The 25,623-nt window shown below is 41.3% G+C and overlaps 1 protein-coding gene across 1 annotated transcript; it reads left to right on the top strand.

Annotated features, from left to right (window-relative positions):
- The first annotated feature begins 1,521 nt into the window (after positions 1-1,521).
- LOC139624878 (protein NLRC3-like) lies at positions 1,522-24,804 on the top strand. Its single transcript, XM_071484245.1, has 10 exons — positions 1,522-1,626; positions 2,012-2,131; positions 2,372-2,604; positions 5,256-7,107; positions 8,390-8,563; positions 15,449-15,622; positions 19,911-20,087; positions 22,628-22,804; positions 23,017-23,190; positions 24,142-24,804. Exons 1-10 carry the CDS (start codon positions 1,538-1,540, stop codon positions 24,149-24,151), a joined length of 3,180 nt encoding a protein of 1,059 aa, XP_071340346.1. The 5' UTR covers positions 1,522-1,537; the 3' UTR covers positions 24,152-24,804.
- Positions 24,805-25,623: the final 819 nt, after the last annotated feature.

Here is a 25,623-nt window from a genome sequence, read left to right on the forward strand (position 1 = left end):
AATAAATCCCTGGTATGTTTGAAAAATATTAATTTAAAGCATTTAAAAGGCCACAGAAATACCACATAAGATATTTTTACACTTTTATTTTTACTTGTATTTCTCTTTTAATGTCTCTCTCCATTATTTTCCTGTAAACAAGCCAGGACTCTCTCTCTCTCTCTCTCTCTCTCTCTCTCTCTCTCTCTCAAAGGAGAGTTTGAATTTGATGTCATACTCTTCATTGCTATAATAAAGTCATGAAGAAATTTAAAAACTGAATTATCAAAAAGTATTTTTCTTATGTGAGAGTAGCAATACTACAATGTAAAAATAATTTTAAAAAAACACTTCCCTTCAAAAACCCAGAAACCTCCTCATCAACACTTCCTTCTACGCTGAAGATGTTTCTGGAGTCCTCAAAGACTCCTCTCAACATCTGGATGAAAAAATATTTTCTCTTTTGTAAAATAAATATTTAATGTCTTTCTTTTTTTTTTGGCCTTTATTGATAGGGCAGTCGAGAGAGACAGGAAACCGGGAGGCAGAGAGAGGGGGAACGACACGCAGGAAAGGGACGCCCGGAGCGAGGGCTACAGCCTCAACACATGGGGCGGGTGCGCTACCCACTGAGCTAAACACCGCCCCCTTTAATGTGTATGTCCTTGTTCAGATCCTCTCCTCTGATTGGCTGACTGACCTGTTATTACTAGAGCTCCAGAGAGAAGATGTAAAACTACACAACTACACTGAGATGGGTAATATCAATGGATATCAAGACTTCAAATATACAACACACACACACACACACACACACACACACACACACCTGTGCATGCAGAGGGGAGGAGCAACTGAAGCTGTAAGTACTGAGTCAGACTCGATTTTAACTGGAGAGAGCAGGAAGCAAACTGAAGGCTGAGGCAGGTGAGTGTAAGTACAGCATTATTATTATTTTACTGTCACTGAAGGAGATGATAATGATATAATCATGATCTACATACACAACGTTATGATGGGCTGAATAATACACATGAAACCTACAACTAAAATTTATTTACAAGTGAAGGACAATAGTAAAGCTTCAGTGCAGTGGGGAACCGTCATGTAAGTATTAGGTACTATTTCTATTTAATAAGTGCAGTTTATAATACTATATTCTCTCTCTTTCTGTGTGCATACTCGTAAATGCTATGTAATGAGGACCAAAAAAGGATTTTCCTAACAGAATGAGGACATTTTGGGAAAGTGAGGACATTTTTGGCTGGTCCTCCCTTTCTGACAGGCCTTCAAATGGTATTTGGTTTTAGGGTTAGGGTTAGAATTAGGGTAGGTTCAGACATACAGTTGTGATGGTTAGGGTTAGGGTTAGGGGCTGGGGAATGCATTATGACAAGTGTCCTCACAAAGACAGAAGTATAAGTGTGTGTGTGCGTGTGGCGTCTGCTTGGTATTTAAGGTGCGTCTGTTGATCAGACCTGTTTGTCCTGATTCTTGTGTGTGTGAGCTCACAGTCAGTGTTATTGGTTTCTCTCTCAGACTGACTGAAGTCCAGAAGATGAGTGATTGTGTGGCGGAAGAGGACCAGGACCAGTCCAAAGGAAGACCTCCAGTCTTAAGTCATAAACCTGGACCCTCAGACACAAAGTAAGAGAACTACTACAAACTCATTTATATAACTCATTTTCAGCCCTGAAGTGTGCGACAGGACAAGGGCCCTCATAACACTGCTTGTAGTTTTAATTTTGTTTTTGCAACTTTCTACAAAAATGTATTTTCTACCTAAAATCTAAGAAACTTGTCTTGACGGAGACAAAGAGAAATCATTCAGCTCATCTTCCTGTTAGTGTGTCTGACGGCTGCTGGTCACATAGAAAAACTGTAATCTGATCTAAGAGGAAGCTACAAACATGAAACCTCCTCATCACCAGCAGCAGCAGTAGTTTGTGTCTTTAGAGCCACAGAAATGGTTTTCATGAGAAGATTCATCAGTGATTGATGTGATATGAATAAATGATGTTTGTGTTTGCAGAGGTCAGAGCCACAGACTGAGAGCAGAGTCTCCAGGATCAGTCTGTCTGTCTCTGAGGAGTGACCAGTCCAAAGATCTTCCTCTGTTCTTCAGTAATGAACCTGGACCTTCAGACACACAGTAAGAGAGTCTCTACTGTAAACTGAGCTGATAGAAGACGATGCTCTCGGAATAAAAATCTGCTAATAAATTTATATTCATGATGCTGAACCATTAGTGCAGATACTGTTTCACACTAAGATGGATCTTCAGGCTTTTATCACCAGAAACTACTAATGTTATTTCTCTAATAAAACCTATTTTCACCTTTTAAAACAACAGTCAACAAATCATTGTAGTTACACAGACACGTCTTCACAGAAAGAAGAGGAGTAGTGTCTCTGAGGAGGAGCAGCTGTCCTGCTGTGCTCTGTGTCAGGACGTTCTGAAGGATCCAGTCTCTACCAGCTGTGGACACTGGTTCTGCAGACAGTGCTTCACCTCATACTGGGACCAGTCTGGTTCATCAGGAGACTCCTCCTGTCCCCAGTGTGGACAAAGACCCAGAACCAGACCTGGACTGCAGACAGCCAGTCAGACCAGCACTGTACAAGGTGAGACCAAACATCTGTCTGCTGATGTCTTCATCTCTGAAAACAGGACCTGTTGTTTTATACAGTGTCATTTGCTATGTCACACAGCATTGACATTGTGATAATTATAAATACCACAAAATGAAATCACATCAGTTTTATTTATATAGAACAGAATCATAACAGAAGCTATGACAATAAGCAATAAGAAAAGGCTCTGCAGCTCTCTTTGTAAATCTGGGAACAGACAGAGTCCTGAATTCTGGGAACAGAGAGCATGAGATTGAAAATAAGGTTTAATGAGCAAGTAAATTTAGAACAGTCATTCAGAGAACCTTAATGTCTGATCTGATATGGACAGGGAGCCACTGATGTGGTCAAATATAATGAATTTAGTTAAAAGTGAAGTTTCAGCATTTGAACCATTTGAAGATTAAAATGAGCCTGTGGCTAGAAAAGAGAATGTTACAATAATCAAGCCTCAATGAAACAAAGGCATGAAGTAGGATTTTGGCATCTGGACAGAAAAGACAGGATTTTAGCTGTGTTACATAGGTGAAAGAAGATGGTCTCAGAGAAGTCTTTAATGTGCTTATTGGAGGAGAGGGGAAGATTTGAGACATCCAGCTTTTCACAGCAGACAAACAGATCTCTAACTTCAGGATTTGAGATGAATCGTCAGCCTTTATAGGCTCATACAGTTGAGTAACAGTGCACAGTATGCATCAGAATAAGTTGATATAGTGTTATTACAGGATACACACTGTGTCCTGTCAGATAAGTAAAACTTATCAGTGAGTGAGACTTTAACCAGTCAAGGGCCAGAGACACCGATTTGCTTTCCAGTCTATCAAGGAGAATTACAACTCTGTTTCCAAAAAAGTCAGGACACTGTGTAAAATGTAAATGAAAACAGAATTCAATGATATGCAAATCAAGTAAAACCATATTTAACTGAAAAAAACAAAGACAACATGTTAAAATGTTTAAACTGGGAAATGTTATTGTTTTATGAAAAATATCTGCTCAATTTGAATTTGATGCCAGCAACACATTTCATAAAGTTGGGACAGGGTCATGTTCCCACTGTGGTCATCAGCTCTTCTTTTAACAAAACTCTGTAAACGTTTGGGAGCTGAGGAGATCAGCTGCTGGAATTTTGACAGTGACATGTCCCATTCTTGTCTGATATAGGATTTTGACTGCACGACAGTTCAGGGTCTCCTTTGTCATGTTTTTAGTTCATGATGCTCCAGATGTTTTCAGTGGGTTCAGGTCTGGACTGCAGACAGGTCAGTTTAGTGTCCGGACTCTTCTGCTACGGAGACATGCTGTTGTAATACGCTCAGAATGTGGTTTGGCATCGTCTTGCTGAAATATTTAAGGCCTTCTCTGAGAAAGACGTAGTCTGGATGGCAGCATATGTTGCTCCAAAACCTGTATATACCGTTCAGCATTCATGGAGCCATGGGCACTAATGCCCCCCAACACCATCACGGATGCTGGTTTTTGAACTATGCGCTGATAACAAACTGGATGATCCCTCTCCTCTGTAGCCCAGAGGATGAGGTGTCCATGATTTCCAAAAAGAATCAGAAAATTTGATTGGTCAGACTACAGGACAGTTTTCCATTTCACCTCAGACCATCTTAAATGAGCTCAGGCCCAGAGAAGTTAGAGACATTTCTGGATCATGGTTAGATTTGGTTTCTTCTTTACATGGTAGAGTTTCAACCCGCATTTGTGGATGAAGCGATGAACTGTGTTCACAGACAATGGTTTTCAGAAGTGTTCCTGAGTCTATGCAGTGATTTCCACTATAGAATCATGTCTGTTTTTAACACAGTGCTGCCTGAGAACCTGAAGATCACGACCATCCAGTCCTGGTTTTCAGCCTTGTCCCTTTGCTCACAGAGATTTCTCTGGATTCTCTGAACCTTTTAATTATATTATGAACTGTAGACGCTGAAATTCTAAAATTCTTTGCAATTTTATCTTGAGGAACATTATTATTAAACTGTTGCACTGTTTGCCCACAGTCTTTCACAGAGAGGTGAACCTCTCCCCGTCTTCACTGCATAGAGACTCTGCCTCTCTGGAGCCTCTTTATACCCAATCATCTACTGACCTATTGCCAATTAACCTCATTAGCTGTGAGATATTCAACCAGGGTTTTTTTTAGCATTTCACAACTTTTCCAGTCTTTTGTTGTCCCTGTCCCAACTTTTTTGGAAACAGGATTGTATAGTGATCTATGATCTATCAAAGGCTACACTGAGGTCCAGTAAGAGAGGCACAGAGGTGGACTCTGAATCCATAGAGATCAGAAGATCTTTTACTTCTTTAGTGAGCGCTGTGTCAGTGGAGTGGCAGGTCCTTAAGACTGACTGAAAAGGTTCAAAGTAATTATTAACGGACAAGTGCAACCAAAGCTACTGAGACACAACACCAGTACATCAGAGAAAGACGGAAGGTTCACTAATCCATGTTTGACAAAGACCAATCATATTCATATTATCCTGAATAATCAAGTCATTTATCAATAATGCTTTAGAAGATGATGATCTGATGTTTATAAAACCAAATTTGAGGGTTTTGTTGAGACTGGTGAAAATGATCAGCAGATTCTCAGATTCTCTGTCTTCAGTCTGACATTGTCTCTTCTCTTTCAGCAGATAGTGGTCTGCAGGAGGTTTTAGATCAACATAAGATCAGTCTGAGGAGCAGATGTGAACGTGTGACTGAAGGAATTGATGGAACAGGAAGTGGAACCCTCCTCAACAGGATCTACACTGAGCTCTACATCACAGAGGGACAGAGTGAAGAGGTTAATACCCAACATGAGGTTAGGCAGCTGGAGACAGCTTCCAAGATGAAGACCCTCCATGACGCTCCAATCAAGTGCCACGACATCTTTAAAGCCTTACCTGACCAACAGAGACACATCAGAGTGGTTCTGACCAATGGCGTCGCTGGAGTTGGAAAAACCTTCTCAGTGCAGAAGTTCAGTCTGGACTGGGCAGAGGGCTCGGAGAACCAAGATGTCAGTCTGCTGGTTCTGCTTTCGTTCAGGGAGCTGAACCTGATCAGAGAGCAGCAGTACAGTCTTCTCAGGCTGCTCCATGTTTTCCATCCAACATTACAGAAGGTCACAGCAGAGCAGCTGGCTGTCTGTAAAGTTCTGTTCATCTTGGACGGCCTGGATGAAAGCAGACTTTCACTGGATTTCACCAACAGGGAGGTTGTGTCTGATGTCACACAGACGTCATCAGTCAACCTGCTGCTGACAAACCTCATCCAGGGGAACCTGCTTCCCTCGGCTCTGGTCTGGATCACTTCCAGACCTGCAGCAGCCAATCAGATCCCTCCTACATGTGTTGACAGGGTAACAGAGGTACGAGGCTTCACTGACGCCCAGAAGGAGGAGTACTTCAGGAGGAGATCCAGTGATGAAGAACTGTCCAACAGAATCATCTCACACATCAAGAAGTCCAGGAGCCTCCGCATCATGTGTCAAGTCCCAGTCTTCTGCTGGATCACTGCTACAGTTCTGGAGCACATGTTGACTACAGAGCAGAGAGGAGAGCTGCCCCAGACCCTGACTGACCTGTACTCACAACTCCTGCTGGTTCAGACCAAGAGGAAGAAGCTCAAGTATGATGAGGGACATGAGACGAGTCCACAGGAGCTGACGGAGGCTGACAGGGAAGTTCTTCTGAAGCTGGGGAGGCTGGCGTTTGAACATCTGGAGAAAGGAAACATCATGTTCCACCAAGAAGACCTGGAGCAGTGTGGTCTGGATGTCACAGAGGCCTCGGTGTACTCAGGGCTCTGTACTGAGATCTTCAAAAGAGAGAGTGTGATCTTCCAGAAAACAGTCTACTGCTTTGTTCATCTGAGCATTCAGGAGTTTCTGGCTGCAGTCTACATGTTCCACTGTTACACTAACAGGAAGACCAGAGTACTGAGGGGTTTCCTGGGAAAAGACTACAAATGCAGGGACTCTCACCCAAAGTCTTTTCTCAAGAAGATTTCTAAGTTTTTTGGAAAGAATGGCCCATCAATTGATGATTTCCTGAGGGCAGCCATGGAGAAATCCCTCAGAAGTAAAAATGGTCACCTGGACCTGTTTGTTCGCTTCCTTCATGGCCTCTCTCTGGAGTCCAACCAGAGACTCTTAGGAGGTCTGCTGGGTCAGACAGAGATCAGTCCAGAAATGATCCAGAGAGCCATCGACAACTTGAAGGAGATGAGCACTGATGAAATCTCTCCTGACAGAAGCATCAACATCTTCCACTGTCTGATGGAGATGAAGGACCACTCAGTCCATCAGGAGATCCAAGAGTTCCTGAAGTCAGAGACCAGATCAGAGAAGAAACTCTCTGTGATCCACTGCTCAGCTCTGGCCTACATGCTGCAGATGTCAGAGGAGGTTCTGGATGAATTGGACCTGAAGAAATACAAGACATCAGAGGAGGGACGACAGAGACTGATCCCAGCTGTGAGGAACTGCAGGAAGGCTCAGTGAGTCCAGACATGATCATTAATATTATCAATCAGTGTTGGTTCGTTTAGCTCTTCAAACATACACAGCATAAAATTCTTATAAGTTTTTTAAAAGATGAAGGATTTTAGAAATTGTGGTTGAGGAAAATTAGCACCATAAGTACAACTGATGAGCCGATGCTTCACAAAAATATGATCTCAATTGGCTTGTTGGTGGTGCTATAATTAAGGGGCAAAAGGTTTGAAAGGCCACTCTGCAAAAAGCCTCTGTAATGACACAGGCCAACATGATGGAATTTTAGCTAATTTGCATGATTAGCTAAAATTCAGCTGCTTTTGTCTGTTGAACGCAAAGGGGTGAACTGTAGCTTACTGCAATAATAATAATCATAATAATCATAATAATAATATCATTGAGTATGTACCACCAGTCCGAATTCTCTACACAGAACCCTGTAAAATGATTTATTAACTTAATATTATTAATTTAATAAGTTAATATAAGTTAAGTTAATATAATTACTTCACATAATTTTACAGGCTTCTTCGCACTGAATTGTAACTGGTGGATGTGTGAAACTCATTTTTTAAAATGTTTTTTATGTGAACCATAAAAATAAAGACAGAAATCTTGAATGAAGAGTGTAGGTTTAAAACGTTGTGTATCAAATTAAGCAAGTGTGTGTTTTAGTTTTTATGAATTTGTGTTTCTGTTTCATCTTAAAGAGAGATTCCATGTTACATTATGTGTTAATGAAATATATTTGGTACAATTCAAATCTTTTAAAGAAATCTCATACAGACCAAATTTCAAGGTCATGATTTTCAGTCCTAATACTCATCTTTGTGATGACGTTATGTTGAAAATGTTATAACCTTAGTGTTAATTGTATTTGTGAGTTGAGTAGACTTTCCAGATGCTCAGAATGTAATTACATACAGGTATAATATTGTCAAGCAATTTGCTGCACCAATTGGTAATAGTTGGTAAGTTTTCCTTCTCATGGATATGAATCTTTACCAACTGTCATTGTTGAATGATTAGAACTCATCAAAAATGTTCTGGTGTGAAATTAGTAATAGAAAACAGTAAAAATGGCTTTCGGAACAAGATGTCCTCATGATTACTTCAGTCAGTCATGGGATCTGATCACACTGACAGACTGTAGACATTATGAAGCCTTTAAGAAAATACATAGATATTGATCAAAACAAGACATATCAAACTGTTTTGTTATCAAATCGACATAAAGTTTCCTCTTTCATAATAACATATTTTGTTATATATGTGTGATGCCAGACTTCCTGCATGTGGACTATCAGACACTCACTATGAAGTTCTGGCCTCAGCTCTGAAGTCCAACCCCTCCCATCTGAGAGACCTGGATCTGAGCTTCAACAACCTGCAGGATTCAGGAGTGAAGCTTCTGTGTGCTGGACTGGAGAGTCCAAACTGTGGACTGGAGACTCTGAGGTCAGTTCACTGACTGGAGCTGGTGTAGTTTTTGTCAATATATAGTTTAACCTTTGGTTTGAAAATGTAAAAGGCAGACAGAAGTAGAGTCATAATATGAATGAGGCTGTTGAAGATCTGATGACCACAGATAAAAACTGCAGAGATGTTGAGCCTTTGTACAAACAGGGAGACAAGGGTTAAAAGTACCATATGAGGCAATTTACATAATAGCTTCTTTATTACTAATGTGTGAGTGGATTGAACCATAACTTAAAATGAGAAAGAAAACTGCTGTAATTCAGTTACAGTGATGTATGTGTGTGCATGTGGGTCATGGCAGGCAGCAGTGGTGGAGTAGTAGTCTGTCTATATGGGTCCAGCTACTCTGTTATAGGGGGTTGGGTGATTGGGAGGCTTTGACTGTAGCTGTAGACTGAATGATGGTGTTGTAACATACTGAATGATTTTTGGACTTCAAACTGCAGAACACAGACTCAAGACACTGTCGGATTTGTGTGAGAATCTATTGTATCAAAAGTCAGTGTTAGATAGACTGCTTCCCAAGTTGTTCATAGTGGGGAGGGAGGTGGGGTTGGCTCAGCTCAGGGAAGTGGGGGGGCTGGAGGGTGTTGTGGTGGAGGATGGTTTTGGAGCAGGCTGGTGGTGAGTGAAGTTGACGTAGAATTCTGGGAAACAGTGAAATGAGGAATGCTGATTATGGCCTGGTTGCCATGCCCAGCAAGACACACAAGCTCAGAGGAACAGACCTGAGGCCTGTGCTACGAAGAGAGTCCATCATAACCAGGATATTTTTTCATTATCTGGCTTAAATGACCTGGACTTCAGATATCGTTGGGCAGTGGAAAGACGACTTTGCGGAACTCCTGAAGCCGACTAACACCACTCCATGGAAGAAGCAGAGTTGAAAGACTCAGGGGACATCTCATCCATGGCACTGGCAGGGGTCACTGAGGTAGTTCATAAGCTCCTTGGCAGCAAGGGGCCGTGTGTAGATGAGATTCAACCTGAGATGCTGAGGGCTTGGGACATTGTTGGGCTGTCATGGCTGATACGCCTCTTCAATGTTGCACGAAGGTTGGGGACAGTACCTGTGGCGTGGTGGTTCCCATTTTTAAAAAGGGGGTGCAGAGGGGGTGCTCCAATTATCAGGATATCACATTGCTCAGCCTCCCTGCAAAAGTTTACTCCAGGGTGCTGGAAAGGAGGCTCCGACCAGTTGTCAAACCTTAGATCCAGGAGGAGAAATGAGGATTCTGTCCTTGCCGTCGAACAGTGGACCAGCTCTTTACCCTTGCAAGAGTACTAAGGGGCTCATGAGAGTCTGACCAGCCAGTCTACATTTCTTTTGTGGACTTGGAGAAGGATTATGACCGTGTCCTGTGTGGGGCTCTATGGGGGGAGTATGGGGTACCGGCCCTGTTATTATGAGCTATTTGGTCCAAGTGTAAACAGTGAGAGCTGTGTCCGCACTCTACACACACAAAGTCGAACATGATTTCTGTGAGTGTTTGACTCTGCCAAGTTTGTCCTTAGACTCAGATCCTGTTTGTGATATTCATGAACAGAATCTCAAAGTGCACCCGAGGTGAGGAATGTGTCCACTTTGGGAACCTCAGAATTCCATCTTTGCCAAGGAGCCAGCTGAGGTTGTTTGGGCATCTGATTAGGAGGCCTTGGGATGGAATGTGTAGCTGGAGAGAGGGATTTCTGGAATTCCCTGTTTAGCCTTCTGCCACTGCAACCCGACCCCAGATAAGCAGAAAAAAATGAATGGATGGAGACTGAGAATAAGAACATGAATAATTATTAAGCTCCTTCCTGAGTATTTTCACTCTTTTGGCTGATGATGAACAAACTATTACGAACATGTGATGCAGTTAAAGTGATGTCTGGAAAGAAGCAGTTGATCTGTGATCAGATCAGTCTGACTGAGATGTTTATTTATAAAAAGTAAATATTTAACAGTGTGTGGATTGTTATTCTAATCAAAGACATCAGATGTTTAGTTTATTTCGAGTTCTGGTCACAGAGTCTGCTCATGTTATTCTGAGCTGGTGTGATGAAGAAGAGAGTAAAAGCTTCATCACTGTCAAGAATCCTGACAGATTAAAGAATCTGTGTTCAGTTCAAATTAAGCTATAATGATTATTACCGTATTTTCTGCACTATAGGGCGCACTGGATTATAAGGCGCACTGTCAATGAATGGTCTATTTTCGAACTTTTTTCATATATAAAGCGCACCGGACTATAAGGCGCATTAAGCGAAACAAAACAGTCAGATAAGTCAAACTTTATTAAACGCGTTCACACTAACTCCCAACCTTGTTCAGTTGTAACACGTAAAAAAAAAACCAAAACAGTCTGATACCGCTAAATCAAACGTTAGCGTATTCACAATAACTCCTCATAGGTCCTTATACACACACACACACACACACACACACACACACACTGTAATATTATGGTGAAGCACAGTATGTATTACTCCGCGACGCTCCTGACTACGGTAGCCGTGATGCTGCAAGCGGTGCGGCTTTGTAGTTTACCAAAGTCGTACTAAAACATTTTGACAGAGCGCCGTGAGCGCCGTGTACCACACACAATCACTTCGAGGTCAGTAAACACAACCAGAATTAATCCATATATAAGGCGCTCCGGATTATAAGGCGCACTGTCGTTTTTTGAGAAAATTAAAGGCTTTTAAATGCGCCTTATAGTCCGGAAAATACGGTATATGGTTATTTAGTGTGATAAACTCTCCTCTGTTTGTTAGAAGCTCTGTTTTAAAACCAGAGTGGACACATGGAAAGACTCAAACAGCAAAATGATTCCACTGATTTAGAAAAATATTTACAGCTCGCTATTATTCATTACTTCATTCTAAACTCTTTTGTTCCTGTGGTATCCTGTAGAAATGGTGACTCAGTTTTTTCAGGTATCTGATTGGTCAGTAGTTTGGCTGTTGACAGGTTTTGATCTGACCATCTGAAGTTAACCTGCTCCGGAGCGGTTTAGGAGTTCAGCATCAGTTACCATGGCGATTTACCCCAGTAAAAAGTGAATCACTGTCATAGGACTGAAAACCCAGAGTTAAACCTGATAACCTCAAATTCTGCTTTGTAGTACAGACCTCTGGGAAAACGCACACGAGTGAGGGAAAACAGGAGAAAAACAAGGAATGGCGAAAACACAGTCTAATTGTAACGGATGGGGCTGTTAGTTGTTAGTTTTGCTTCCTTGTGGTGTGAGGGAGTGTGTGGGTCATGTCCATTTTATAAAATCTGTTTCATGATGGTCATAGTGATTTGCATCTGTGCAGTGACATTATAGAGGAGGGCGGATTGAGCGTATACAATAAGATCAGAAAACAGGTGGTTAATTTAGTCAAAAGTATTCTGATGATAAGGTTGCCAGTCTTCTCAGCAAGGGGTTGGTTTTGAATTCAAATTGAGGCTGCCTGTTTATCAGCTTTGAGAGATTTGGAATTTTTCATATCAGTGTTTCTTTTTTGATTGGATTGGGTTCTAGAGGTGCAATAGGATACAATTTTGAAGTATGTTATAACCCTGTGTATTGCTTGGTCATTTTTTTGAGATTGAGACTCCGTCTCTCTTGTATAGTTGTTTGTATTTTGCAATCTGGCACTAATTTTATCTTTTGTGTTGCTTTTTCATTTGCTAAAAAGGAAGGTCTGACTGAAATGTGGGGAGACACAGACATTTCACCTGTGTGGAGTTGTTATCAAGGTCATTGATGTAACTTGATTTGTTAGTGTTCCTGGCTGTTGTAATGGTCGCCATTAGAGAGTCATTGGCATCATGTGTGAATGGTAGCTAAATCTCCTGGAAAGGGATGAAAGGACGGCATTACACTGCCGGCCAAGTTTGCCTTTCTGTTTGGACAGGAGACACACAAACAGGGACCGATGTCACCACATGCAGTTACAGAGCACACACACAAACACAGGGGAACAACAGTGAGCTGTGAGCTGTTAGCTGCCGTGCAAACTGGCAAAATAGATCCATAGCATTTCATCCTCAGTTTGGTGCTCCTGTCAGTGTCAGAACCTCCACGTGAGATGCTTTGATTGGTGATTTTGTGTTTTTGAAACTTGTTTCAGGGCTGCAGCTCATTCTGTCATCCCTGAGAGCAGTGTAGCCACAGTGTCTCTGGTTTAACAGCAAGATGCTGGACAGCTGACAGGTGTGTTTACATTGACTGTGCTCTGAAAGACGTCACAGCTAATGGAAGGGGTCAAAATGGTTAGTGAGTTCACCCAGGTGTTGTGTTTACATCACTGCTGATCGAAGCCTGTATACCTGTGACCACTGCAGAGTCATTTGACGTGGGTGCGAATGCTGATTGTACACTTTACCATTTCAGACAAAAGCCAGATATTAGAGGGTCTTAGCAGGTTTTTTGACCAGTGGAAATGGGGCTCAAACTGAGTCAATTGCCTTTTTAGCAGGGCAAAATGCGTTCAAAAACAGTAATACTCAGTAACTTTGGTGTAAAACAGTTAAAGGTGGCGGTTAACGGGTGTTGTAGACCCTCTCTTCTGTTAAGAGATGGTTTCTCTACTTTGACATAGATGAGATGATTAGACATCAGATGGCCTCCTTCACTTCTTTTTTAAATCACCTGTCCTCCTTTTCTAAAATGTACAACTGTCCTTGTATACAAGATTGAGGCTAAAATCTGCAGTCTTATTCTGTGTAAAAATGACTCTTCTAAAGTTCAGCTTTGAATAATAAAGCTGAAGATCAAGTTCAGCATCTTTGTGTTTCCACAGTGTTTTCTTGCTGCGCTATAGTAGAGGCACAGTAACTAAACAGTCTGTAACTCTGTCAACAACCACTGGATCTGTCTGACTCATATCCTTTTTCCACCAAAATGAGCTGGTATAAGCAGGTTTTTTTAATGCAGTGAACCTGCTAATAAAAGCTGATTGACCCCTTTTCCATTGCCATTTGAGTTTGTCTTACTGTATGGACTGGGAACACACACAACTGCAAGTACCACCCTGTTATAACCAAATAAATGTTCTTTAGGACCCAAAAGCAGAACATGGACTCAGTGGTGCAAGTTGAATAGATTTTATCGTGAAAAGCAGTGTTGTGGTTGATTTGAGGCAAATAAAGACTGTGGGGCAGGCAGGTGAGGAATGGTGGAGCTGAGGCTGTTGGGCAGATGAGTTGTCAGAATGGCAGGCAGGTAGTGAGTAATTGAATGTTGGATCCATCGAGGAGGAAGGGATGGATGGAACACAAGCACTGGCAGACTGACATGAAGCGAATACTCCTGAGGCACAGGGAGAGTATGGTTAGACTGTGGCCCAATTTCAGCCCGGTCCCTACACCTTACCCCACGGAGTGTAACTCCATGAGGAGTCACCATCACGTCTGTGGAGGGACTCCCCATTTAGGGGGAGGGTACAAATACACTGGCAAGCTTTGGAATGCTCTTGCCTTTCTCCGATGGAAGTTGGAAATTCATTGTTACCTAAAATATTTCAGAAAGGACATTTTAATTAAACCAATATATATCTAAAAGATAATCTTATACACAGCATGGACAAAGATGTAGGTTAATGTGCAGTGACATGGCTTTCATTACATTCATGGCACAGTGAGCTTGTGAAAGGAAAATTATTTGAATTATTGAATAATTAAAAACTCACTACAGTAGTTTTAAGCCTCCACATCGGCAGCAGCCAGGGCCGCAGGCATATTGTTTTAGGGTTGTCCATCCATCCCATTCACATGGACACAATATCTCAACAACACCTTGATGGAACTTCTTCAAATTTGGCACAAAGATTCACTAAGACTCAAAGATGAACTGATTATGTTTTGGTGGTCAAAGGTCAAGTTTATGGTGACCTCACAAAATGTGGTGTTGGTCTTGTAAACATGCTATTTCCGGAACACCTTGAGGGAATTTCTTCAGACTTGGTAAAAATGTTCAACTAGACTCAAGGACAAATTGATTAGGTTTTGGTGGCTAAAGGTCAAAGCTCATGGTCATGATGACCTCACAAACCATGATTTGGCCTTGTGAATGTCAAGAACTCCTCAAGGGAATTCCATCAAAGTTGGAACAAATGTTCACTAATGTAATAATGGGTTTTTTCCTTTCATGCTTGTTTGATAACCGTTTTTCTTCTACCTTATTCTTTTTTTCCATTTTATGCCAGTTGTTGATCTTTTTGTTCGATTAAGCTGCTTTATTTCTCTGGAGTTGCTGAACATCTAAAGGGAATCATATGAACTGTCCTGTGGGGTCTACAGAGAACATTTATTGATCTTGTGAATCAATCGTCTTACAGACGTTGGAGATGTCTAAGTTGTCAGCATTACAAAGTTGCATTTTCCCTGTTGCCAAGCAGCGCAGCGTTGTGAGGTGACTGCAGCCCTTCATGATTCTTTGTGATCTGGTCTTAGTGAGTTAGGAGTCCTCTCCACTACTTCTAATGTCTTCAAGACTTAGGTGCTACTTTTAGTGCAAAGTAGCTCTGTGAATTACTAAAAAAAAAAAAAAAGAATCTTAAATTTAGGACTGACACACCCATTATTTTTAGGAATTCCTCATAAATCTGGAAGTTAGGAGAAACTTTTAGCCTGAAGATGCTCTGTGAATACAGCCCTGATTTTTAGTCCAGCATGTCTGATCACATATTGATCTTTACGTTACAGACTGTACTGAGGTCAGCAGCAGATGAATATGAATGTTGTGCTGACATTTGGATGTGTGTAGAAGTCTGACATTATGATGATCCACAATAACAGAAGGACAAAGTCACTCTGCTCATTTAGACAAAAGATCATTGATTAGGACATTTTTGATTGATTATTAGTGATTTTATCTTTTCTTTATTCAGGTTGAGTCACTGCAGTTTGTCAGAGATCAGCTGTTCTTCTCTGGCCTCAGCTCTGAAGTCCAACCCCTCCCATCTGAGAGAACTGGACCTGAGTGACAACGACCTGCAGGATTCAGGAGTGAAGGAGCTGTGTGGTTTTCTGCAGAGTCCAGACTGTAGACTGGAGACTCTGAGGTCAGACTCCATGTTTTATTTCTGTGCTGAGATGAATCTGATGTTAAAGTTGTGCTGACTCTAACCTGCAGACATCAGGCCCAGACTGGAAAACACAAAAACCAGTCCTACTAGTTACTGTATATCGTCCACCTGCCCCTGACTCTGAGTTCTTATCTGAGTTCTCAGAGTTTTTATCTGAGTTAGTTCTCAGCACAGATAAAGTTATCATGGTGGGTGATTTTAACATTCATGTAGATGTTGAAAGTGACAGCCTGAGTATTGCATTTAATTCATTCCTAGACTCAATTGGCTTCTCTCAGCATGTTAATGAACCCACTCACTCTTTTAACCATACCCTTGATCTGGTTCTGACTTATGGGATTGACATTGAATATCTAACAGTTTCTCCCAGAAACCCTCTTTTATCTGACCATTTTCTGTTAACATTTGAGTTTTCAGTCATGGACTACACAGCATCTGGGGAAAAAATCCATTACAGCAGGCGTCTGTCTGACAATACCGTTTAAAAATTTAAAGAAAGGATCCCATCAGTACTTAGCCCACTGCCATGTATCAATGCAGTAGGGAACAGCTCTCTTAACTTCACATCCACACAGGTTGATGATCTTGTTGACAGTACTGTAGCCTCACTGTGTGCAACACTAGATACTGTAGCCCCTCTGAGGAAGAAGGTAGTGAGTCAGAGAAGGCTAGCTCCATGGTACAACTCAGAAACACGAGCTTTAAAGCAAAGTTCAAGGAAACTAGAAAGAAGGTGGCATTCTACTAACCTGGAAGAATCTCTAAAGGCTTGGAAAGACAGCCTATTGGCGTATAAAAAAAGCCTCCGTAAAGCCAGAACATCCTATTATTCATCATTGATAGAAGAAAACAAGAACAATCCCAGGTTTCTGTTCAGCACTGTAGCCAGGCTGACAGACAGCCACAGCTCTGTTGATCCATCTATACCTTTAGCCCTCAGTTGTAGTGACTTCATGAGCTTCTTAACAAATAAAATTGTCTCTGTTAGAGAAAAAAATCACCGTCTCCTCCCCACAGCTGACTCAGGTGTACTGTCCATTTCAGCAGCCTCAGAGTCCACTGTAACTGGCTTATATTTTGACTGTTTTACTCCTGTACATCTCTCTGAGCTTGCTTCAACAGTTTCTTCATCTAAACCATCGACTTGTCTTCTAGACCCCGTTCCAACAAGGTTGTTCAAAGAAGTTTTTCCTTTAATTGACACCTCTATATCAAGTCTGATTAACTTATCTTTATCAACTGGTTATGTACCGCAGGCTTTTAAAGTTGCAGTAATTAAACCTCTACTTAAAAAGCCTACTCTTGATCCAGATGTTTTAGCCAATTATAGACCTATATCCAACCTCCCCTTTATTTCCAAAATCCTTGAGAAGGTCGTTGCAAACCAGTTATGTGATTATTTGCACAGAAATGGTTTGTTTGAAGATTTTCAGTCAGGTTTTAGAGTCCATCATAGCACAGAAACAGCTCTGGTTAAGGTTACCAATGATCTCCTCATAGCCTCAGACAATGGACTTGTCTCTATACTTGTCCTGCTAGATCTTAGTGCTGCATTTGACACCATCGATCATAAGATTTTATTACAGAGACTAGAACATATGGTCGGCATCAAAGGAACTGCACTAAGCTGGTTTAAGTCATATTTGTCAGATAGACTCCAGTTTGTTCATGTTAATAATGACTCTTCTATCATAACTAAAGTCAGTCATGGAGTTCCACAAGGTTCTGTGCTAGGACCAATACTTTTCACTCTATATATGCTTCCTCTAGGAAACATTATTAGGAGGCACCAGATACATTTCCATTGTTATGCAGATGACACCCAGCTGTACTTATCCATGAAGCCAGGTGAGACTAACCAGGTAGCCAAGCTTCAGGTGAGTCTTAAGGACATAAAAACCTGGATGACCAGTAATTTCTTACTCTTAAATTCAGACAAAACTGAAGTTATTGTAATTGGCCCAAAACACCTCAGAGATACATTATGCGATAATATACTGACTCTGGATGACATCACCTTGGCCTCCAGTGCTACAGTCAGAAACCTTGGTGTCATTTTTGACCAGGACTTGTCCTTTACTTCACATATAAAGCAAGTCTCTAGGACAGCCTTCTTCCACCTGCGCAATATTGCAAAAATCAGACCCATTCTGTGTCTAAAGGATGCTGAAAAACTAGTTCATGCATTTGTTACCTCAAGACTGGACTACTGTAACTCTTTATTGTCAGGATGTCCCACAAAATCAGTAAAAAGCCTCCAATTGATCCAAAATGCGGCAGCACGAGTACTGACAGGAACTAGGAAACGAGATCACATTTCTCCTGTGTTAGCCTCTCTGCATTGGCTCCCTGTAAAATCCAGGACAGAATTTAAAATCCTCCTCCTCACCTACAAAGCCATTAATGGTCAGGCACCATCGTACCTTGGAGAGCTTATAGTTCCCTATTTTCCCAATAGGACACTTCGCTCTCTAAATGCAGGTCAACTTGTGGTTCCCAGAGTTTGTAAGAGCAGAATGGGGGGCAGAGCCTTCAGCTATCAGGCTCCTCTCCTGTGGAACCAGCTCCCAGTGTGGGTTCGGGAGGCAGACCCCCTCTCTACCTTTAAGATCAGGCTTAAAACTGTCCTGTTTAGTAAAGCTTATAGTTAGGGCTGGCTCGGGTATGTCCCGACCCATCCCTTAGTTATGCTGCTATAGAGCTAGACTGCTGGGGGATTCCCATGATTCACTGGGCTCTCTCTCTCTCTCTCTCTCCCTCTCTCTGTCCTCATTCTGCAGGTCTCTCTGCCTCTGGAGCAGCAGGATCCAGATCCACCACTACTCATCTTTACTATTAACCACTGTTATCTGTCATTATTATTGATAACACCATTACCTACACAGCTGTTCCTGGTCTCTCTCTCTCTTTTTCTCTCCTCTCTCCTCCCCCCACCCCCTCTTTTTATCCTCTCCTAAACCCAACCGGTCGAGGCAGACCCCCCCACCCTGAGCCCGGTTCTGTTGGAGGTCTCTTCCTGTTAAAAGGGAGTTTTTCCTCCCCCCTGTCACCAAGTGCTTGCTGTTTGTGGGAACTGTTGGGTTTTTCTCTGTAACAAAGTAAGGTCTTGACCTGACCCTGTAAAGTACCTCGAGATAATGTATATTATGATTTGGCGTTATACAAATAAAATTGAATTGAATTGAATCAGGCTGATATTATACTGATCCACACTGAGGATCTTCATGGGAAAGTCTGTTTTCTTCTTCTCTGGTTTAGTCCAGTGACTGTGGCAGAGAAATGTTGAGCTACAGGTTGAAAACTTTAATGTAACAAGAAAAATCCTTCACTATTTAAATCACATGAAGCTTTTTCCCCACACTGACATGAACAAATATACATTCAGGTCCATAAATATTGGGACATCGACACAATTCTCATCTTTTTGGCTCTGTCCACCACCACAATGGATTTGAAATGAAACGAACAAGATGTGCTTTAACTGCAGACTTTCAGCTTTAATTTAAGGTATTTACATCCAAATCAACAACGGTGTAGGAATTATAACAGTTTATAAACTATTTGTCCCATTACTTTTGGTCCCTTAAAAAGTGGGAAGCACATATACAAACTGATTTGGATGTAAATACCCTCAAGTTAAAGCTGAAAGTCTGCAGTTCAAGCACATCTTGTTCGTTTCATTTCAAATCCATTGTGGTGGTGGATAGAGCCAAAAAGATGAGAATTGTGTCAATGTCCCAATATTCATGGACCTGACTGTATATTTAGTGTGTTCTTGTTCCAACACGACCATAAAGTCACGTGACCAAAGTGAGACTGACTGATGTTCAGACCAAACTCTCCATGTGTGTTAAACGTGGTCACCACTGAATGAAGGGAAAATGTTTTACATGTTGTTGAATCATGTGTTGACTTTTCTCCACAGTTGAGTCTGACATGTTTGTTGTCTTTGAAAACTTGAGGATCTTTAGTAGAATCTCTAATAAACATGAGTTTGTATAGATGGAGCCACAGGTGGAGCTGGTGGAGTCTAAGAGGTGGAGTCACTACGTCTTTATTGAAGCAGCAGCTTGTTGTCATTAATATTAATGAGAACTGTTTGTCACTGTTTGTATTTGACTGTTTTTAACCTGCTTCCTGTTGGTTCAGGTGTTTGACTTTCATTTTCTAAACTTCCACTTTCTAAACCTTCTTCAGCTCTGAACAGATGATGAAACACTGAACGCTTTCAAGCAGCAGCTTTGTCTCCTAAACTCATATTCAGGTTGAAGAAGTGCAGTTTGTCAGAGATCAGCTGTTCTTCTCTGGCCTCAGCTCTGAAGTCCAACCCCTCCCATCTGAGAGAACTGGAGCTGAATGAAAACTGGGACCTGAAGGATTCAGGAGTGAAGGATCTGTGTGGTTTTCTGCAGAGTCCAGACTGTAGACTGGAGACTCTGAGGTCAGACTCCATGTTTTGTTTCTGTGCTGAGATGAATGTGATGTTAAAGTTGTGCTGACTCTAACCTGCAGACATCAGGCTGATATTATACTAATCCACACTGAGGATCTTCATGGTAAAGTCTGTTTTCTTCTTCTCTGGTTTAGTCCATTGACTGTGGCAGAGAAATGTGAAGCAAAAAACATCCTACACTGGATAATTCACACTTAATTTAATTTAAATTCAAATGCTTTTCCATGTTTTCAGCCAATAACAAACATTCAATATCTATTGCTCCAACATGAAAGCATCTCATACTATCTGAAATATTAAAACTGAGAACTGTTTTTCTGAATAAACTGTTCTACGCAATACAAGTCCAGTAAGCTTCTGATATCCTGGTTCTAGACCTCTGTATCTCTCCCACATCTCTGATTAGTTCAATTCTAACAGGTCTGGGCACGTATTCACAAAGCATCTTAAGGCTAAAAGTAACTCCTAACCTGCTGATTTAGGAGAAACTCCTAAAAATAATGGGCATGTCAGTCCTAACGTTAGGCCTCTCCCTGCTTGTGTTATTACTCACCACTTAACATGGGCATACAGGATTTAAATGTGTGACAAAGTAAATATGATAAAACACAGCATTAGTTGCGCAGGGCTTCATTTATTTATTTTGGCCGACAAGTTTCGTATTATTATTATTATTATTATTATTATTATTATTTGTAGACTGATATTGACATTGATGTTCATTTTGCATTAACTGGAGATGTTCACTTTTATTTCTGCAAGGTCTTTAATGCATCACCACGCTTAACAGACATACAGGTAGATCTGCTGCGGTGAAAATTACAAATCTGCAATCTGAGAGCACAGGAAGGGAAATGTGTCAACAAATATCACCAGATAACATGAACACCAATTAAACTGGAACGACTGTCTACTGTGATTGGTGCCATATGGAATGCATGTAAAAGTTATTGCACCATTGAAAGGTGATGATGATTATTATTATTTGTAAACAGGAAAAAAAAAATCACACCATCATCACACAGATTGTATAAGATGCTACTACTATATGTAATTCGTCAATCTTAATGGAGAGTGGTCTGAGGAAGCTGTTTGAAAGGATCATATTCCAGCTGTATGTCACTTGTGAGGGACAGTGGATATCACACCCTCCCTCAACCCACAGCCGGGACCACAGCAACATTACAACAGGTCCAACAGGTGGATATTAAACTCTCAGTAAGGTTTAAGTGAGTTTTCAACTTTTTTGTTATTATTTTTAAATGAAACAATTTGTTCCATTGAGTGAATTGAATATAAGTTTTTATTGTAAAATTAAATTCTCCCAGCTCTATACAAATTGTATCATAGAGATACATTTTGGAGAATCCACTACTTTTGTAAACAAAACATAATATGTAATTATTTAATTTGTTTGTTTATTTTCTTTTCTTTAATATTACTTCAGGAGGTTGCGCATGTGTTTTCACCAGCACAGACCGGCCTTTCATCAACCAATCGCTGTGGTTCTTGCAAACAAGCTTGGCCATGGGAATTGACATCAGCTATGGCCATGGAGGCTCACTCAGCTTCAGACTTTTTGCTTTTCCTATGTAAAAGTTGGTCTCAGCAGCTTTGTGAATAGGGTTACAAATTGTTAGTGTGACTTAGGAGTACTCTTAGTGGTAAGATAAAATGCTTTGTGAATACGGGCCCTGATGTGTTCAATGGCAGATAAGTTAGCAAAGTTAGCAACTAACTACATCTGACATTCTGTTACATGAAGAATTATGAAAGATTATATTTTATTATTTGTAACCCATAAAACACATAAAAGCACATCCACAAAAATACAGAGCAATTTGTAAATACATATAACTTACTCTGTACATTTATTGTTTGTGGGTCAATTTGTACACATGAAACAGTCTCATCACCTGGTGATGTAGATGGCAACTGCATGTCTCATTGGTGCAGTACAAATGGGACAAAATCACAAAGTCACAAAGATCACATGGCCCACAACCAAAACAGGAAGACATCCACAAAACTTGTTTCATGTATACAAATGGATCCACAAATGTGTAAATATTTATTTGAATGTATTTTTGTGGTGAAACAAATTTGCATTTGTTAAACAAACATTTATCAATTTTATGTGAAATAAAAACATGTATTTGCAGAGTAAATTGTGCATATTTGCAAATCTCGTGTTTTTTATGGATGTGATTTTACACATTAACATTACATTTTAATATTACATTACATTACATTACTTTAGCAAACACACACACAATAAATAATAAATAATAATAAAAAATATTTACGTTTCTGTATAGTGAAAAATGTGTGGACCATGGTACACATTTATGGATTGTCTATTGTGGGTTGCAAATAATAAAGTCCAATAAAAACTTCCATAAAGAATAATGACAGAAAAATCTCCACAGAGATGGTGACAGGGTGGAGTAGATGTTATGCTCTGTACATGTTGTTGCAAGAGGAATTACAGAAATAATAACCCCATAACCCTTTTATTCTTTATTCAGACTGTTTGCTTGCAGTTTGTCAGAGATCAGCTGTTCTTCTCTGGCCTCAGCTCTGAAGTCCAACCCCTCCCATCTGAGAGAACTGGACTTGAGCAGAAATAGCAAGCTGCAGGATTCAGGAGTGAAGGATCTGTGTGGTTTTCTGCAGAGTCCAGACTGTAGACTGGAGACTCTGAGGTCAGACTCCATGTTTTATTTCTGTGCTGAGATGAATCTGATGTTAAAGTTTTGGTGACTCTAACCTGCAGACATCAGTCTTTGGGGCAAGTCCAACCGATAGGAGACCCTGGGGTAGACAGAGGGGAGTTCAGAGAATATCATAAACCATCATATATTTTATTTATATATATATATCGTTTTTTAACTCACATCTTTTATTCTTTATTCAGATTGAGGCTCTGCAGTTTGTCAGAGATCAGCTGTTCTTCTCTGGTCTCAGCTCTGAAGTCCAACCCCTCCCATCTGAGAGAACTGGACCTGAGAGGAAACACGCTACAGGATTCAGACCTGAAGGATCTGTGTGACCTTGTGGAGAGTCCAGACTTTAGACTAGAGACTCTGAGGTCAGTAGAGGGGCGGAGTCAGTCCATGCTGCTTCCATCAGTTTTGTACTAAACACAGTATCAGAGCAAAGATCCAGTGTTTCCTGTGAACCTCCAACCTCCTCAGTGAAGCTGTGAGAGGAGAACGGAGACAGGCTTCAGGATTGGACAGAAAGACAGAGAGACAACAGTCAGCCAATCAGAGCAGCCAGAAGCTTGTTGTGATCATGTGTCTGAGTTGATGTGAAGACGACTGTTGTTGGTTCATGTGAACAGGAAATAAAGCTGATTCCAGCTGACAGCCTCACAGAGGGACAGAGAGAGTGTCCTCATTCATCAAACTGTCCAATCTGATCTGAGACTGTTTGTTCTCTCAGTTTTGATCAGTTTCATGTTTGTCACAGCTCTGAGATCAGTCTGACTGAAGCCTGCACATCACAGCTTCTTATCTCAGAGACTCATCAGGACAGTTTGTGACCATGTGGTCTTTCTACAGAGCAGAAGCTCTGCTGAAGTCCAGTCCTCACATCTGTATCTGTCCAGCTGTCAGATATTCTCAGTGACAGTCTCCGTGTTGATTTGTCAGCTGATGTTTCAGAGTCAGATCAGATGTTCATCAACACACAGACTCTTTGTTTAAATGTAACAACAGTGAGTCCATCGCTGAAGTGTTGCTGCAGTAATGAAGCTTCATGACTCTCAGTTTATTTCCATGTGGACTGAGTGAAATGTGCAGAGTGAACAGACTTGATGGTAAAAGTCTCTGCAGGTCTGTGAGCTTCCAGCTCAGTGTGTTGACTCCAACACGTTAACATGAGAGCTGAGAGGAAGCAGCTGCTGCACATCTGGTCTGAACAGGACTGAAGTCCCTGCTGCTCTTTATCCTGATGTGCTGCATCACTGACTGACAGCTGCTGAAGAGTCTCTGTGAACACTGATCCATCACCTCTAATCTTCTTCTTCTCTGCACAGGTGGAAGTGATGATCTTTCTAAAGCTGAGAGGATCAGCTGTGTCCTGATGATCCAGATGTTGCAGCAGCAGCTTGTGTGTAGAGAGGCTCTGACTGGTCCATGTTACTGGGAGGTGGAGAGGAGAGGAGAGCTTCATCCAGCAGCGACTGACAGAGGAACCAGAAGAGGTGGAGATGACTCTCAGTGCTGCATCTGAACTGATCTGAGAACAGCTCCACCGTCATCCCTGTGTGTTCCTCTGGATCTGACAGAGCATCATCAGTGTCTCTGCTGCTCCTCTGTCCTTCTGCACAGTCTCTGCAGAGACACTGAGACTCCTCCGCTCCTGCTCCTCACTCCACCACCTGCTCCACCCTCAGTGACCTCAACACCAGTGGAACCAGTGGAGAATTGATAATAATCTTTACATTTACTTTTTGCCCCCCCCCCCCATGTGGCAGAGCCCTGTTGACAGAGATGGTTCGCAGTAGTCTTCTGTATTTACTCTTTTCCAAAATCTCTCCCCATGGATTCCGGTGTTTTCTCCTGTTTGTCTCGTTCTCTCCTCGTTTTCTGCATCAGATCAGATTCTGCCTCAAACGCTCTGAATTCCTCCTTTTCTCTGTGAAATATTCAAATCAATGTGTAATAAATCATAATAAATAATGTAATGAGTAATGCAACAGTTGACTGGTTCTGATGAGTATGAACTGACCTCCTGTTTGCACTGGATCATTGTGATCGTCAAGGAAACTTCAAAACAGGAGGATTCTCAGTGAAGTTCTGCAGCCTGTTCTTCCTCTGGAGCTTTATTCTGGAGGGACATCAGAGATGACGATATCCTCAGGAAGTGATGTCACACTGGACCAGATCAGCATGTTCAGGTCTGTGTCAGTCTGGACTCTGAAGTTTTCTCCTCATGATCTGACTGAACTACAATAACTCACTTCCTGTTTACAACACCTGCGCACACCTGTCCCTGTCACCTCAGTGTATTTAGCCCACGTCTCTCCTTCTGTCTTTGAACTTCAAACCTGAACTTTTCCACTTTTTCATTGATTTGTTGATGTCACCCAGATGTTCACACAGATGTTCAGATTTTCACTTTTATCTTTCACTTCTCCAGTTACACTTTGATCTGCATCTGATCAATAATTGAATCTGATCGTGTCATAGTTTTGATCAGGACCTTCAGTATTATTTTCATGTCGGATACAGATTGAATCTGATGATCTGATCCACATCCTGTCGGTGTGTTTGTTAAGAGCAGTGACTCAGATCTGCAGTGAGCGGGACATTTTACACTCAACACTAACTTGTCAGAGACGACGTGATGGAGACGCTGTCTCTGACACAAGTTCAAGCTGAGTCTGTTCATGTCAGTTAATCTGCCCGTTATTTGACTGATTCATTGATTTTAGTGAAAACAGTATTTAACACTTTTCAGAGCAAAGAAGAAGAAAACTGGTTTGAGAAGCTGGAACCAGAGGATATTTGACATT

This window comes from Trachinotus anak, unplaced genomic scaffold, assembly GCF_046630095.1.
Source record: "Trachinotus anak isolate AG129_WGS33_773 ecotype Australia unplaced genomic scaffold, CSIRO_AGI_Tana_v1 ptg000009l, whole genome shotgun sequence".
Lineage (NCBI taxonomy): Eukaryota > Metazoa > Chordata > Actinopteri > Carangiformes > Carangidae > Trachinotus > Trachinotus anak.